The 17,644-nt window shown below is 42.5% G+C and overlaps 1 protein-coding gene across 1 annotated transcript in view; it reads right to left on the bottom strand.

Moving 5' to 3' along the window:
- The window catches only part of RAD23B (RAD23 homolog B, nucleotide excision repair protein), a 43,405-nt gene extending 29,901 nt beyond the window's left edge, over positions 1–13,504 (bottom strand). Inside the window, exon 1 of the mRNA XM_065946547.1 lies at positions 13,035–13,504. Coding sequence (XP_065802619.1) covers positions 13,035–13,100 — 66 coding nt within the window. The 5' untranslated portion in view covers positions 13,101–13,504. The remainder of the gene's footprint in view (positions 1–13,034) is intronic.
- Between the last annotated feature and the right edge of the window lie 4,140 nt (positions 13,505–17,644).

Genomic DNA, 17,644 nt, shown 5'->3' with positions numbered 1-17,644 from the left:
TACTTTAAGTCTTCTCTAACCCAATCAAGCTGAGCACCATTTTGAAACAGCTTATACAGAAAAGTCTTCTTTCCAGACGCTGTGAAAAAGGAAAAGGTAGCAACTCTTGCACATGGCTTCTCCAGGAAGAAGCAGCCAATGTAGTTACAACTCCTCTAACACAGGCAACAAGAGAGTCCAAAATGCAGTACTTAAGTGCAACCTCAAAAACAACGACAAGAGTGATCTCTGTTCGTCTCCAAGGCAAACTATTCAGTATCACAGTAATCCAAGTCTATGACCCAGTCACTAATGCTGAAGAAGCAGAAGTGGAATGGTTTTATGAAGATCTACAAGGCCTTCTAGAACTAACACCAAAAAAAGGCGTCCATTTCATCATAGGGGACTGGAATGCAAAGTAGAAAGTCAAGAGATACCCAGAGTAACAGGCAAGCTTGGTCGTGGAGTACAAAATGAAGCAGGGCAAAGGCTAACAGAGTTTTGCCCAGAGAATGCACTGGTCACAGCAAACACCTTCTTCCAACAACACCTGAGACGACACTACACATGGACATCATCAGATGGTCAATGTCGAAACCAGATGGATTATATTCCTTGCAATTGAAGATGGAGAAGCTCTATACAGTCAGCAAAAAACAAGACCAAGAGCTGACTGTGGCTCAGATCATGAACTCCTTATTGCAAAATTCAGACTTAGATTGAAGAATGTAGGGAAAACCACTAGACTGTTCAGGTATGACCTAAATCAATTCCCTTACATTTATACAGTGGAAGTGACAGATTCGAGGGATTAGATCTGACAGACATAGTGCCTGAAGAACTGTGGACAGAGGTTCGCAACATTGTACAGGAGGCTGTGATTAAAATCATCCCCAAGAAAAAGAAATTCAAAAAGGCAAAATGCCTGAGGAGGCCTTACAAATAGCTGAGAAAAGAAGAGAAGCAAAAGGCAAAGGAGAAAAGGAAAGATATACCCATCTGAATGCAGAGTCTAAAGAATAGCAAGGAGAGATAAGAAAGCCTTCCTCAGCGATCAATGAAAAGAAATAGAGGAGAGCACCAGAATGGGAGAGACTTGAGATCTTTTCAAGAAAATTAGAGATACCAAGGGAACATTTCATGCAAAGATGGGCTCAATAAAGGACAGAAACGGTATGGACCTAACAGAAGAGACGATATTAAGAAGAGGTGGCAAGAATACACAGAAGAACTATACAAAAAAGATCTTCACGACCCAGATAATCACGATGGTGTGATCACTCACCTAGAGCCAGACATCCTCGAATGTGAAGTCAAGTGGGCTTTAGGAAGCATCACTATGAACAAAGTCAGTGGAGGTGATAGAATTCCAGCTGAGCTATTTCAAATCCTAAAAGATGATGCTGTGAAAGTGCTGCACTCAATATGCCAGCAAATTTGGAAAACTCAGCAGTGGCCACAGGACTGGAAAAGGTCAGTTTTCATTCCAATCCCAAAGAAAGGCAATGCCAAAGAATGTTTAAACTACCACACAATTGCACTCATCTCACACGCTAGCAAAGTTATGCTCAAAATTCTCCAAGCCAGGCTTCAACAGTACATGAACCATGAACTTCCAGATGTTCAAGTTGGATTTAGAAAAGGCAGAGGAACCAGAGATCAAATTGCCAATATCCATTTGATCATAGAAAAAGCAAGAGAATTCCAAAAAAAATATCTACTTCTGCTTCACTGACTACACTAAAAGCCTTTGTCTGTGTGGATCATAACAAACTGTGGAAAATTCTGAAAGAGATGGGAATACCAGACCACCTTATCTGCCTCCTGAGAAATCTGTATGCAGGTCAAGAAGCAACAGTTAAAATTGGACATGGAACAACACACTGGTTCCAAATAAGAAAAGAAGTACAGCCAGGCTGTATATTGTCACTCTGCTTATTTAACTGATATGCAGAGTACATCATGCAAAGTGTCGGGTTGGATGAAGCACAAGCTGGAATCAAGGCTGCCGGGAGAAATATCAATAACCTCAGATACACAGGCAACACCACTCTTATGGCAGAAAGCAAAGAAGAACTAAAGAGCCTCTTGATGAAAGTGAAAGAGGAAGAATGAAAAAGCTGGCTTAAAAGTCAACATTCAAAAAACTAAGATCATGGCATCGGGTCCCATCACTTCATGGCAAATAGATGGGGAAACAATGGAAACAGTGACAAATTGTATTTTCTTGGGCTCCAAAATCACTGCAGAGGGTGATTGTGGCCATGAAATTAATAGACACTTGCTCCTTCAAAGAAAAGCTATGATCAACCTAGACAGAATATTAAAAAGCAGAGACATTACTTTGCCAACAAAGGTCCATCTAGTCAAAGTTATGGTTTTTCCAATAGTCATGTATGAAAGTTGGACTATAAAGAAAGCTGAGTGCTGAAGAACTGATGCTTTTGAACTGTGGTGTTGGAGAAGACTCTTGAGAGTCCCTTGGACTGCAAGGAGATCCAAGCAGTTCATCCTGAAGGAAATCAGTCCTGAATATTCATTGAAAGAACTGATGTTGAAATTCAAACTCCAATTCTTTGGCCACCTGATGCAAAGAACTCACTCACTGGCAAAGACCCCGGTGCTGGGAAAGACTGAAGGCAGGAGGAGAAGGAGACGACATAGGATGAGATGGTTGGATGACATCACCGACTGGATGGACATGAATTTGAGGAAGCTCTGGGAGTTAGTGAAGGACAGAAAAGCCTGGCATGCTGCAGTTCATGGGGTCACAAAGAATAGGACATGACCAAGCAACTGAACTGAACTGAACTGTGCTGAGCCCCATGTCAATGCTTCCAATAAGTCATCTCGAAAGGATGGGCATAACACTAAGCACTACGATCAGAGTAAACAAGTTTCTCCTGGATGAAGCAGGAATATGGAACTATACTTTCATTTTGCTGTTTATTTTCCCCTAGATAAAGGATGGTAGTTTATCACTGATTAGAGACAGAACATAGTTAAGACTCAAGAAATCTATTTTTTTTCTAACCACATACTTCTCTTTCATGAAATCGTGCATTTTAAAAGAAAAACATAATCAACATCTTCCACTAAACATAGCTAACACCACTTTTTTTATCCAAAAGGGAGACAATCATAATAGTTTACTGAAAAAGGCCAACACAAAAGCAGATCAGTTATCCTTTTTATCCCATTCTGTTCTGAGGAAGTTGTCTCTCACTTCTCCAATATTCCTTACATTAAATCCAGTGGTTCCAACTTATCATCTAACTACTTTTCAATGTGAACACTATATTGTATCCCATGACACTATCTTAGTTCAGGCCAACCACCATTAAAAGTAGTTATTTCCACGAATTTAAGTTATATGTTTCAGATATAAAAGTAATGTCTTTTAAATCTTATCCATAGTAGTATGATGTTTTGCAAGTCAGTCTTCTCACACATCACTTAGTTCATGGGTGCTACATACTCACCATGTGTCAGGCAGTGTACAAAAAGCCTCACAATATTTAATTCATTTACTCTTTGTTAGATCTCTATTTGAAACCTGGCTGGTTATTCAGACAGACTTAATATTTGAGGACAAAGACTGTTGAGATTTGTGAACGCTGATGCAGGCATTTTTGAGGCAGTCTGCCATCCTTTGACCCAAAAATTGCATCTCTAAGAATCAGTACTAAAAGGATGTTCACAGAAATACTTCAAAGATACATGAACAAAATGTGTTCATGTGTAGTACACAACTTACTGTAATACTGCAAACAACCCTAAATATCCATCAACAGTGAAATGGTAAAAAAAATTATTGCTCATGCATACAGCTGTATAGTTATGCAATACATTAAGAACAGTGACTATATAAAGAAATGCAGAGAATGCATATACATTAAAATGACTGGATGAAATATTTACAATTTTCTTTAAGGGACAAAAGCAATGGATTTTAAAATATATAGTGTTGTTTTTATGTATTATATGCACACATTTTTCTGGGGAAAAAAAAAAGCAGCATATACAGAATTCAAAAGTGGTTACTTAAGATCAGGGGCCTAAAGCCTTTTGCTTTTTATTTTATACATTTTACTTACTATAACAAGTCTCAATTGTTTTTAGTAATGAGGGGAAATTTAAGTAGTTTAAAAGAAAAAACATCTCATTGTACCCTCTTCCAACCATTACTAATATTACACAAGAATACACTGCAATTTATGAGCTCTCACTAAAGCAGAAAATTCTGGATAGTAGTTCTAACACTATAAAGCCTAGCAAATTAAAAAATTAGTAACAGCAAATAAGTTTTAGTCATTAACCATTATGTATGTGTTAGTAGCTTAGTCAAGTCTGACTCTTTGCAACCCCAGGAACTGTAGCCTGCCAGGCTCCTCTGTCCATGGAATTCTCCAGGAAAGAATACTGGAATGGGTTGCCATTCCCTTCTCCAGGGTATCTTCCCAATCCAGGGATCGAACCTGGGTCTCCCACACTGCAGGCAGATTCTTTACTATCTGAGCCACCAGGAAAGCCCCCATTAGCAAATGGAAACAGAGACCTAAAGCAAAATATGTTTACAAAAGGATTTCATACATTTACACTATGGGCAAAACTTTTTCATTTTTGGTTCCTTGGGCGGTATCCTTCCATTTGAGAAACTGGTGCAGGCACCGAAGAGTATTTCCTGAATCTTGCCCACAAAGCAGGTTTCAGGTAATTCTAAAAACAGAACTGATTATAAAGATGTCAGCTGACATTAATGCAACAGAAAAAATCTTCCCACTGGACCAAAGGAATGAAAAAATGTGGCACAATCATTTTTGGTTTTTTTTAACTGAAAAAATAATTCAGATTACAGTATTAACAATGCGTGGATAACAGTAAACAAAGGCAGTAACCCTAATCTCAAATTAGGGTTATGGTCTAAAAGTTACTATTTTAAGTATAATTTGAAATTCATAATCCATTCTCCCCAACAGAAACTATGATAATTGGGCTCCTAAAGCCAAAGTACTGAAAGTGTTAGTCACTGAGTTGTGTTCAACTCTGCAACAGAGAACTGTTGAATTGTAGCCCGCCAGGCTCCTCTGTCCGTCGAATTCTCCAGGCAAGAATACTGAAGTGGGCAGCCATTCCCTTCTCCAGGGGAATCTTCCCAACCTGGGGATTGAATCTGGGTCTCCAGCATTGCAGGCAGAGTCTTAACCGTCTGAGTCATCAGGGAAGCCCCTGGTAACCAAGAGCAGCTACTAATTTCTTCTTCTTCTTCTTTTTAAATAAAAAAGCCTATCTATTTATGCCAGTTTAATCTATTCTACAATATTATAAATACATTTCTAACAGTATGGTGTCATCAAGATCAAAACAGACACAGACTTTGAAGACAGTAAAGCAGAAACTCCCAAGTTACTTGTAAATTTTGAAGTTTCTATATAGGCAGAGAACGGATCTAATACACAACAAAAAAAGCCACCCACCTAATACAACCAGACCCGTAAAGAACAGGACAGAGGGAGAGACAGCAACTGTTACCACCCGTTGATGCTCGCGGACCTATTCATACATATTAATCATTTGTAGCTGCTCTACTTCCTCTGCTGGAATAGGTATATATAATGCTAAAGGATTTATAAAGTTCATTTCACTAAAAATTCCATATACAAGAAACGTATTTATCCAAACTTATCAGGAACAGACACTGTGGTGTCCTTCAGCAGGATTCACTGTTCTATACCAAGTTTAAATTTATAACATTTCTTTCCAAAAGCAACAGAAATTTTATACATTATCTATGAAATAATCTCAATTTCCAAGCCTAAAATGGCAGAACACAGCTCTCAACACTGAAGTTGCTGACTACATAAACACTGATCACAATGAATGGAAAACTGATAAAAACAGGACTTGTTTTTTTAAAAAACTGTATAAGATTTATGACTTCACAATTTACCCAAATTTTCAGATCCATGATCTCATCTGATTTTCACACCAACTCTATGAGGATGGCAGGTAAATTACTATTCCTCCCATTTCACCCATGAGAAAACAGATTTAAGCACTATACCACATTCAAAGATACAAAGCAACTACAAAGTGGGAAAAAGCTCTCCTCTATCTTAGGAACAGTACGATGTATTTGAAAGAGCAAGACGTTTTAAAAAAAAAAAAAAGGCAAACAGATTCAAGAGCTACTCTTAAGTTCTGCTGTAAGGAAGAGGGGGAAACGGGACAGTAGACAAATGTGGAGACAAGGGAGGGTTCTACTAAAACAAGGACAATGTTAAGATAACTCTAGAAATGGAAAAATCAATGATGAGGAAAAGGAGAACTGATGGAGTGGTGTCTTTTACAAATGAGTTTAGGAAGTTGTGGGAAAGTGGAGGAAGCAGCCTTAGATAGTACTATCCACAAAACATAGCTATGTCCACAACAGAGAGGCTGTCGGGTAGGGCGCTCTGCTAGGATCTTGAGTAAGCTCTGTCCTAACAGTTTCTATATTCTCAATAAAATCTCAAATCTAGGGGTCATCAACCGAAAATAAAGAGTGGAGGTGGTATGAAATCTGCCTATGACACCGGAAAAATGAATTGACTAGTAAAATGTATGTCTGCCAGTACGAAGGACTTGATGACAATTATTGTTCAGCAACTTGAGACAAGGAGCCTATGTGTTCAGTTTCTAGTAGCACAGGTGCAAGCACAGACTGAATCGTATCTGGGGTTTTTCAAACAAGAACCACGGAGCAAGAGCGGGACCACGTTGTTAAGCACTGTCACTAAGCATGCTGTGTATTACCTCACACTCACATAAGCTTCAAAACAATCCTGAGCGGTTAGTACTTCTGTGGCTATATTCTCAACCTTACTGATGAGGAAACAGGCACAAAACTGGGTAAATGGCCAAAGGTCACATCACATGGCAAGTGCTATGGCCAGGATTGAAACTTAGGCAGCCCGGCTCAAGAGACATGCTACACTTGACCCTTGCAAGGGAGTGATTATAACCACTGCCTCTATTTTAGCTGGGCAAAAGTGGAAGCAACAACATGGGGGGGTGGGGGGGCAGAGAAAAGCAGTACGGATCAAACAGATTGTTAAGTCTCATAAAAACTGGAAACAGAGGAAAGTTAAAGTGAGGTACCAAAAACAGTCACTGTGGACAAGAGGAAGAGCTCCAGTTACTTGTTGTGATAAGAGCTAGTTACCACTCCTGGGTCTGAATAAATGAAGTAAGTAGAAGGAAAAGATCACCAGATGGGCAATTAATGAATTGAGATCAGACTGTGGTCAAGACCATTCAAAGACAGTGAAACTACCAAGGCCATTGACTGTGACTCCAGACAGGTTACTCATCATGCTGGTCTCCAATTCTTTTTAAAACACACGTTATTACATATTTTTCACAATTCTGGTTTATTTTTTTTTAAAAAACAATGCCTACCACAAACTGTGACACTCAGAATTATTGCGATTGTTTTCACATGTCTCCCATGCATTCCTCAATTCACTCAAATCTAACTTCTGGCCCCACCGCTTCAAGGAGACTACTCCCCCGGGTCACTTATGACCTCCAAGTTGCCAAAAACAAAAGTCATGTTCCTTGTTTTCATCTTAACTTTTCTGCAAGTAGCAGATACATTTGACCCTTTCCTTGTCTTTGAAACTTTTTTCTTCTCTTGGATTCTTCCTATTTCAAAGGTTGCTCCCTGACTGCCTGACCTCTTCACTATTCAGTCTTTGCATGGTACAGCGCACCAGGTTTCAGGCCTAAGCACCACTCCATTCCATTCTCACTAAGGTTCCTCAATTCTAGTAGCACACAAGGGGTAATTTAGGCACTTGGGCTCGATTTCATCAAGAACAGGCACTGAAAAAGGCTGAGGCAAGATGATCTCATCTATTTCCATGGACTGAGGTCAAATATACATGTGGCTTGTCATGTCTCTAACCCCAGCACAAATTTCCCTCTGGAATTGAAATTCATAGCAAATCTCCTTGTCATTTCCACCTGAATGTTTTTAGTAGGTGTCTTAAATGTAAGTCTTTGAGTTCCCGCCCCAATCCCTAAACCTGCTCCTCTCCCATCACTCCATGTCTTGGGAAAGAACATGGTATTCACACAAGTTATACAACTAAAACCTACACTTAATCTTTGATTTCTCAACTTCCCACGCCAACTCATCATCAGCTCTACCCTTCCAACCATATCTCAAATCCCTCCAACTCTCTTTATATCTCTACTCTTACTTACCTGGTCAAAGCTTCAACTCCCAAAACTGTTGTGCAAGCCTCACTGCTCTTCGTACTATCTGTTCTCCAGACAGCAAAGTAACCTTTCCAAATCATAAAAGAAATATTCTTTTCTGCTCTACTTAAAAGCCCCCATAGGCTTCCTATTTTACAATCAAAAGCTCCAGCTTATTACAAAGCCCTACAGGCCCTGGCCTCTTGCCTAACTCTAATCCCTCACCTCTCTTTCCCTTCACCTACTCGAACAACAAAACAGGCCTTTTTTGATTCCCAAAGCACACTCTTGAAAGTCTTTCCAAGAAAACACTCTCCCCATCTCTGAGTGCTTATTATTCAGATCTCAGTTTAAATGTCACCTTATTTAGAAAGGTCTTCTGTGACCAGTCAATTTAAAAGTAGCCACCTAGTCATGCACTATCACATTACCTCACCCTATTTCAATTCTCTGCATAACTCTTACCATTATCTGGTTTTGAAAACTTGTTTTTCAACTGATTTATCCCACTACAACGTATGCACCGTAACAGCAGGACCTGACATTTTTAGTAAGTATTCAACCAACAGTAAATAAATTAACATGCAAAGACTGAGGGATCACTGACTTGGCAATTCACCAAAAAATGTATTTAGTTCATTCAAAAGATCTTTATCAAATTCTTGTTGCTGTTGTCTAGTCTCCAAGTCATATCCAACTCTTTGCAACCCAAAGGACTGTAGGCTCCTCTGTCCATGGGATTTCCCAAGCAAGGATACTGGAGGGGGTTGCCATTTCCTTCTCCAGGGGATCTTCCCGACCCAGGGATCGAACCCACATCAGCTGCATTGGCAGATGGATTCTCTACCACTGAACCACCTGGAAAGCTCCCTTAAATGCTTCCTGCATGCTAAGTACAGAAACAGCAAAGGTCTGATACAAGCCATTACCAGGTTTCCCAGGTACTTCCAGTGTTTTGTTTTACCAAAATGCCAAGAAACCTGTGATATAGTATTTTAATATGTTAAATACTTAAAGGTTTTAATAATCTAGAAAACTTCCATTATAAGGCACTAACTCCAGCACAACTCTATTATAATACAATTAGCCATGATGGGAACAATGTGCTAAAAAATGATGGCTAGTAAATCTTATATACAAAACTAGTACTCAAGCAGTATTTTGTAGCACAAATGTATCACAAAGTGAGATAATTCTTTGCAGATTACTGTACAGAACATCAAATATACTGTCTAATCAAAACTACTGTACTTCAGCAACTGTCTTATCAAAAACTTTCAATGTATACACATAGCTTTGTTGTGACTTATGTAGTATTTTAGCTTGTGCATTTAATGTCTCACCTCAAACTTACTGTTGTTTTTTCCCCAGTTACTTTATAAGAGGAGATGAGTTATTATTGTAATAATAAAAAGACTTCTGTAATGGTTAACACTAAAGGCAGTGCAAGATAATGGTCAAGTAAATGGTACCAAATGGCAATGTTAAGAAAGTTTCACTGGTTTTTTTTAAAAAAAAAAAAAAAAAGGAGGGGAGGACTTTCAACATTCAAAAACTAAAGCAAATACAAACACCTTAAAAACAAATCCTCTTGCTTTTTCTACTGTGTCTGTCTCCTACGCTATAGCCACCGGCTGAGCTAAGACTATGTAAATATGCCTCCCCAAAAGACCCAGACTATGTCTCCCATGTCCTTGCATTCCTCTGGTTCTGCCAGTCAAAGCTTACTGAACATTTACTTGTTCAGCAAATGAATCACTCCCATGATTCCTCTTATCTCTGTCCTCTTTCACTCATTTTTGCTCCTACTCCTCTCAAGCTCACAAGAGTTTCTACCCCAGCCATTTCAAGTTACTTAAGTAATTTAAGGTTCCTTAGTTACTTCTAGGTAAAAAATCAAACCTCTGAGTGGTCAACATAGAGGTTTCAGAGACCAAAATCTGTTCATTTTATGTGAATCTCCCTAGAAGTCTCACTAAAATCCTATTTTTTCCCCTTTATTTTAGATTTATTTTCCTAATATCCTGGCTATCTAGTTTTCACAAACAGGATACTTACAGTCTGCCGATAATTATATAATTTTCATTGCTTCTTTTCTTACTGGAATGCTCTCAAATACAGTATTAAAAATAAATGTTAATTTAAAAATCACTATAAAGATGTAATTAAAATAGCTCTAATATTCCCCCATTTCTGAAATTTAAGTCCATTAAAGTAAAAACCCACAAGTCATTTTAAAATAAATGTTTCTGAATATCCCGACTGAATGTTTTCATTTCTTGTCCCAGACTAATATAAACAGCAACAAAAAACTGAAGAAGCAACTCTGTAACTAAGCTTTCTGAAAATCTACCTCCAGAAGTATATGTTTATACTTCATATAAATAAACTGGATAATACCTAATTATCTATACAAACACAAATAGCAACATAGCTAATTATCTATACAAACACAATATTGGCTCTAAGATAATGAATGCATAAAATGCCTGAAGAGCAATACAAATCTAGCAGACATAAATATTTCAGTGGAGCTGTAGAAAGTCACTGCATATCTTCAATAAACCCGGAAATATAAAACAAAAACACAACACACACAAATCCACTCCAAACCTTTAGGCTCCAATAATTCTGGAACTAATTGTGAATACCAAAATAAAGTTCCTGCGGCACCAACATTACAAAAAACCAAAGTCCATAAATACTTTATGGAAAATTTTGGCTGAAAACATTAAACAGCTGCATTTTCACTTCCATCCTTTAACTTATAAGTACCCACTAAGCAGTAAAGGAATATTCAGGAAGAATTTGATTTGCCAGTTAATAGCAATCCACAGGTGCTGTCAATTTTGAGGACACTGAATTTCTCATCAAAACTTGGTATCTCTTGTACCTTTTAAGAATTTATCATGTAGCATGTTTACACATATAATTAAGTACCTTGAACTAAAATCATTTTGTGCCACAATTTCAAACAGGTTGGGAACTACATTTTTAAATAATTCAAGACGTAGAAAACTTCCTCACTCAAAGGTACCCATTGACTAATAATTGATTCCATTTACTGACCAAAAATTAAATACTATTTAATCTTCACATCGTTGTAAAACAGATACATGGCAAATTAACTTAGAGCCGCAAATGGGCGCTCACGTTTATTTAATTAACCAACACTAAGTAGTCATGTATGGATGTGAGAGTTGGACTATAAAGAAAGCTGAGCATCCAAGAATTGATGCTTTTGAACTGTGGTGCTGCGGTGTTGGAGAAGACTCTTGAGAGTCCCTTGGACTGCAAGGAGATCCAACCAGTCCATCCTAAAGGAGATCAGCCCTGAATATCAGTGGATGGACTGATGCTGAAGCTGAAACTCCAATACTTGGCCACCGGATGCAAAGAAGTGACTCAATGGAAAAGACCCTGATGCTAAGAAAGATTGAGGACGGACGACAGAGGATAAGATGGTTGAATGGCATCACCGACTCAACAGACATGAGTTTAAATGAGTAAGTTCCAGGAGTTGGTGATGGACAGGGAGGCCTGGCGGCCAGCGGTCCACAAGGTAGCAAAGAGTCGGACACGACTGAGCGACTGAACTGAACTAAAGGTCCCCGACCTCCACCAAAATTGAATCAATCATTTTGAAAAATACAGACTGGCAGAAAGTTGCTGCCGTAAATACAGCACTGTGACAACCTCAAAGGTGTGCAGACGCACACTTCCAGAACACAAGAAGTAAGTTTACACTGAATGGCAATTTTTAGATCTTGGCATAAAGTTGTACTGATTTCAACACAGTGGCTTTTTGCGGTCACAAATACAGAGGATGACATGAGAATTTAACACGTGAAGTTTGAGTCGTTCAAGAGTTTACAGAAGAGATTCAGAGTTTTTATTTTCTTTATTTCTCCTCTGAAAGGTTATTACTTGGGGGTGCAGACTTCCGACTCCTACAATTTCAAGGCTTCTAACACAGGGAACTCGCTAATCTGGAGTTAAGTTTGCGCCTGGATTTACTGGAAGGGCTCTAATGCAACAATCTTCACCACCAAAGAGGCCTCGAAGTGCAATCAACGTATGGGTGTGGGCTGGGTGGCGGTAGAACTGCAGCGAGACGATTCGAGATTTATGCAAATAAAAAGGTCACCAATTCTGCGGCGAAGAGGGCAAAAAAAATGCATTTTCACCACCCCTCACACTCACACTCTGCGGCTGACAGAACCCGATACCATTTTATTTAAGGCTCATTATCTCCAGTTACCACCTCCAAGACTTCAGCGCCTAACCAGGTCCACGCAGGGACAGTGGCGACACCTACCTCTCCCTCCCCAATCTGTGCACCCACACCCGGGAGCCCAGCTCGACCGCCCAGGCCACCCTGACGTCCCCTCCCCCTCTAGCCCCTCCGCCGAGAGCGCCCAGGCCGAAGCCTCCGGTGCTCCGCTAGCGCGTGCTTCACGCCATATGCTACCCGAGCTTCGGTGTCCGACCACTGCTTCCCCTCACTCCTGCCACAAAGCCCGCAGCCCACCCTGAAGATCCAGTGGGCCGCGCGCCGCCGGGTCCCTGGCCCTACCCGCGCCCGGAGCCCAAAGGCCTCATAAGCGCCCGGGTCTCTAGACCCCCCGCTCGCCATGCCCTCTCGGGTGCACCGCGGCTCTACCCGCTCAGGCTCCGCTCGCAGCTGCGGTCGGGGCCCCGCACGCGGTCCCGCCGCGCCACCCCCCACCCCCCCAGCCCAGGCCCTCCCGGCTCCTCGCGCGGACCGCCCCCGAGCCGCGCCGGGCCCAGCGCGCTCCCGGCGCACTCACCGTCTCGTCGGGGTCGATGTCGATCTTGAAGGTCTGCTGCTGGAGGGTCTTCAGGGTGACCAGCATGGTGCCGTCGCGCAGCTCCGCTGCCGGGCCTGCTCCGGGTGCTGGCCGCTGGGCGGGGTCTGTGGCCTGGCGGGGCCCCGGGGTCGCCCGCGCTCCTCGCGCACTCGGGAGGAAGGCGGTGGGGGTGGGGGCTTGTCACATTCGCCCTGCAGAGCGGCCTCTCCCCCAGTCCTGGCCCCCGGCCGCGCCGCTCCCTCCGCGACTGCGGCCTTCCTCGCGAGCTCGGGCCACCGTGCTTCCTCACGCGCCCGGTTACCAGCCACTGGGTCTGCAGGAAGCGCGAGGAGCTCTGCGAGAGGAGCAGAGGATCCGCTAGCTCACCACAGGCTGGTGGCCGCCATCATCGTGACTCGCCGAGACGCGCCCTCCCCCCACCACCCTAAAAACCTGGGGGGATGGGGCCGGGCTGGCTGAGCGCGCAGGCGTAGGGTGCGGCGAGGCTGTGCGCAGGCGCAGCTAAGAACTCCGCCCCGGAATTGGGGCGGGGCGAATTGCCGCTCTGGAATGTCGGCCGTCTGGAAGGCGCGTGCGCAGGCGCAGTCAGTGGGCGTCGCGGGGGGTGGAGCTCCAGGGCTTCCTCGTCGCGTCTGTTTCTGGGGCCTTCTCCCGCCCGCTGTCGCTCCGCCTACGTGCAGACTCCGGTTGCCTCAGTTGCGCAATCCGTAGCCGGGAAAGCGCTACGTGGAGACAGGACAGAGTGGATGGCGATCCTTGGAACTGGGGAGCTAGAGGGCGGTAGGTCGGCGCGAGGTTTCAGTGAGAGGGTCGTGGGCAACCAGAATAGTGGGCCGGCGCTTGCTGTGAGGCTGAACCCTTGTGCTGGGGATTCATTTACCCTGAGAACACTGACTTCAGCGCCAGACCAAGTTAATGGACCTTGCGCCTAAATATAAGACCAAGTTATATCACTTCCCCAGGCAGATCTGTCCAATGGCACCTCATCTCATGAGTAAAAGTCAAAGTTCCTAGAGCTGGATACACAGCCCCTGCCTCTCACGTCCTATTCTCTCGGCTTGCACTAGACGTTGTTGGTGGATGTTCAGCAAATGCTCTCACCTGAGAGTCTACCTTCACCCTTGCCGTTTCCGCTCCGAGTCCTCTGTTCCTCGATACGTGCGTGGCTCGCCATCTCACTTCCTTCAAATCCTTGCTCAGATGTCGCCTTCTCAGGGAGATCGACTCTCATCTCAGGGAGATCAGCAACTTCCCTAGTTCCGTCACCCTGCTGTGTTTTCTATCGCACTTGAGTTCAGTTCAATTCAGACGCTCAGTCGTGTCCGACTCTCTGCGACCCCATAACTGCAGCACGCCAGGCTTCCCTGTCCATCACCAACTCCCGGAGCTTACTCAAAGTCAGGTCTGTCGGGTCGGTGATGCCATCCAACCATCTCATCCTTTGTCGTCCCCTTATATTAATACATATTTATCGGGTTTATCATCTTTCTCCCTTCAGTAAATCACAGGCAAGCTGCACAAAGGCAAAGATTTTGTTGTGTTGTGTGATGCACCCCTAGCACGAAGAAACATGCCTGGAGTGTAAATATTTTTGGAATCCATGAATGTGCTCTTGGTTTCTCATCAGTAAAATGGGGATAATAATAGCACTCAACTTCATTGATTATTGGAGGGGGGTGTTGAATAGTGTATGTAAAATCTTTGTACCAGGAACGCACAGAATTAGTAGCCCATAAGTAGATAGCTGTTTGTAGTATGCTCATTTCAACTAAGAAAACTGAAATATAGAGATAATGAGTAATGTACCTGGAGTCACCCACCTGCTAAGTGGCAGGTCCAGAATCTGAATCCAAGCAGAATGATTCCAAAGTCTATGCTCCTAGGTGCCTGACTTTCCTCTCTAATTACATACTCTGCTGCACATTTAGGGGCTTCCCTGATAGCTCAGGCGGTAAAGAATCCGCCCGCAATGCGGGAGACCAGGGTTCAATTCCTGGGTCGGGAAGATCCCCTGGAGAAGGGACAGGCTACCCACTCCAGTATTCTTGGGCTACCCTTTATGGCTTAGCTGGTAAAGAATCTGCCCGCAATGCGGGCACATTTAACTTAAAGTAATTCAAATGCAAAGTTACAGTTAGGTCACTAGCTGTATGACTAATTGCAAATTACCCGCACTGTACCAGCATCCTCACTGAAATAATGTCACTGCTTGGTTTTCTGTGGATTTTGGGAGCCCAGATCTTAATTCTTCCTTGGAACCAGCCTCCCTCTCGGCTAAACTGGTGTTGCCCTATTCAGAGCACATGTCTCCCTGTATTGTAATTCAGCATCCAACCCTCCACCCTCTGTTTTCCCGTATATCTATTGTTAGTCACCAGGTGATCTCATCTTATCCCTTGTTTTGAAATACTCTTGCCTGGACTTTTCCCCTTAGCTATCATTAGCTGATTACCTGCACGGTATCTTTTTAAAAAATACTTATATGTTTAGCTGTGCTGGGTCTTTGTTGCAGCACATAGGATCTTTCCCAGGGCACAGGCTTAGTTGCCCTGCAGCATGTGGGATCTAAGTTTCCCAGATCAGAGATTGAATTCACACCCCCTCATTTGGAAAGCAGATTCTTAACCACTGGCCCACCAGGGAAGTCCCAACACAATATCTTGACTTGAAATATAATTAGCGTCTGAGACTTAACATGGCCAAACAGAACCATTCACCCCCTCTGGGCCTCCCTCCCCATTGAAACCTGTTCTCCCAGTTTCCCCCCATCTTAGTTCATGGCACCACCATCAACCCACATGCTCAGACCAAAAATCTAGTCATCATGCCTGATAAGTTCTTCCCTTTCCTCTTCCCTGCACCAGCCACCACATCTAATCCATTATCAAGTCCTGTCAACTTTATTCTCCAAGTTATATACCCAAATCAGCCTTTTCTCACCATTTCGACTTCTAAAACCCTAGGCTAGTCCATCAACGTCTTTCATTTCAGTTCATCTTTCAAAGAGTCCTGTCCTTTTTGTGATCCCATGAACTGCAGCATACCAGGCTTCCCTGTCCATCACCAACTCCTGGAGCTTGCTCAGACTCATGCCATCCAACCGTCTCATCCTCTCATCCTCTTCTCCTCCTGCTCTCAACCTTTCCCAGCATCAGGGTCTTTTCAACATTTTTCACTTGCCTCCAAACTCTTCTCTCAGCTTCTGCTCTTTTTCAACCTCCTCAGCTGCAGAGTGGTCATTTTCAGATACAAATCATGTCACATCAGTCTTAATACCTAATTACATTTGAGAATAAAATTCAGACTCCTTACCTGACCTTGCAATTTAACTGACCTTGAACATTTCACGCAAAGATGGGCTCAATAAAGGACAGAAATGGCATGAACCTAACAGAAGCAGAAGATATTAAGAAGAGGTGGCAAGAATACACAGAAGAACTATACAAAAAAGATCTTCACGACCCAGATAATCACGATGGTGTGATCACTCACCTAGAGCCAGACATCCTAGAATATGAAGTCAGGTGGACCTTAGGAAGCATCATTATGAACAAAGCCAGTGGAGGTGATAGAATTCCAGCTGAGCTATTTCAAATCCTAAAAGATGATGCTGTGAAAGTGCTGCAGTCAGTATGCCAGCAAATTTGGAAAACTCAGCAGTGGCCACAGGACTGGAAAAGTTCAGTTTTCATTCCAGTTCCTAAGAAAGGCAATGCCAAAGAATGCTCAAACTACTACACAATTGCACTCATCTACACGCTAGCAAAGTTATGCTCAAAATTCTCCAAACCAGGCTTCAACAATACATGAACCATGAACTTCCAGATGTTCAAGCTGGTTTTAGAAAAGGCAGAGGAACCAGAGATCAAATTGCCAACATCTACTGGATCATCAAAAAAACATGAGAGTTCCAGAAAAACATATATTTCTGCTGTATTGACTATGCCAAAGCCTTTGACTGTGTGGATCACAATAAACTGTGGAAAATTCTGAAAGAGATGGAAATACCAGACCACCTGACCTGCCTCTTGAGAAATCTGTATGCAGGTCAGGAAGCAACAGTTAGAACTGGACATGGATCAACAGACTGGTTCCAAATAGGAAAAGGAGTACATCAAGGCTGAATATGGTTACCATGCTTACTTAACTTGTATGCAGAATACATCATGAGAAACGCTGGGCTGGATGAAGCACGAGCTGGAATCAAGATTGCCAGGAGAAATATCAATAACCTCAGATATGCAGATGACACCACCCTTATGGCAGAAAGTGAAAAACTAAACAGCCTCTTGATGAAAGTGAAAGAGGAGAGTGAAGAAATTGGCTTAAAGCTCAACATTCAAAAAACTAAGATCATGACATCTGGTCCCATCACTTCATGGCAAATGGAGAAACTGTGGAAACAGTGTCAGACTTTATTTTGGGGGGCTCAAAAATCACTGCAGATGGTGACTACAACCATGAAATTAAAGGACGCTTACTCCTTGGGAGAGAAGTTATGACCAACCTAGACAACATATTAAAAAGCAGAGACGCTACTTTGCCAACAAAAGTCCATCTAGTCCAGGCTCTGGTTTTTCCAGTAGTCA

The sequence above is a fragment of the Muntiacus reevesi genome, chromosome 10 (genome assembly GCF_963930625.1).
Source record: "Muntiacus reevesi chromosome 10, mMunRee1.1, whole genome shotgun sequence".
NCBI lineage: Eukaryota > Metazoa > Chordata > Mammalia > Artiodactyla > Cervidae > Muntiacus > Muntiacus reevesi.
This window is presented reverse-complemented; position numbering and strand designations above follow the sequence as displayed.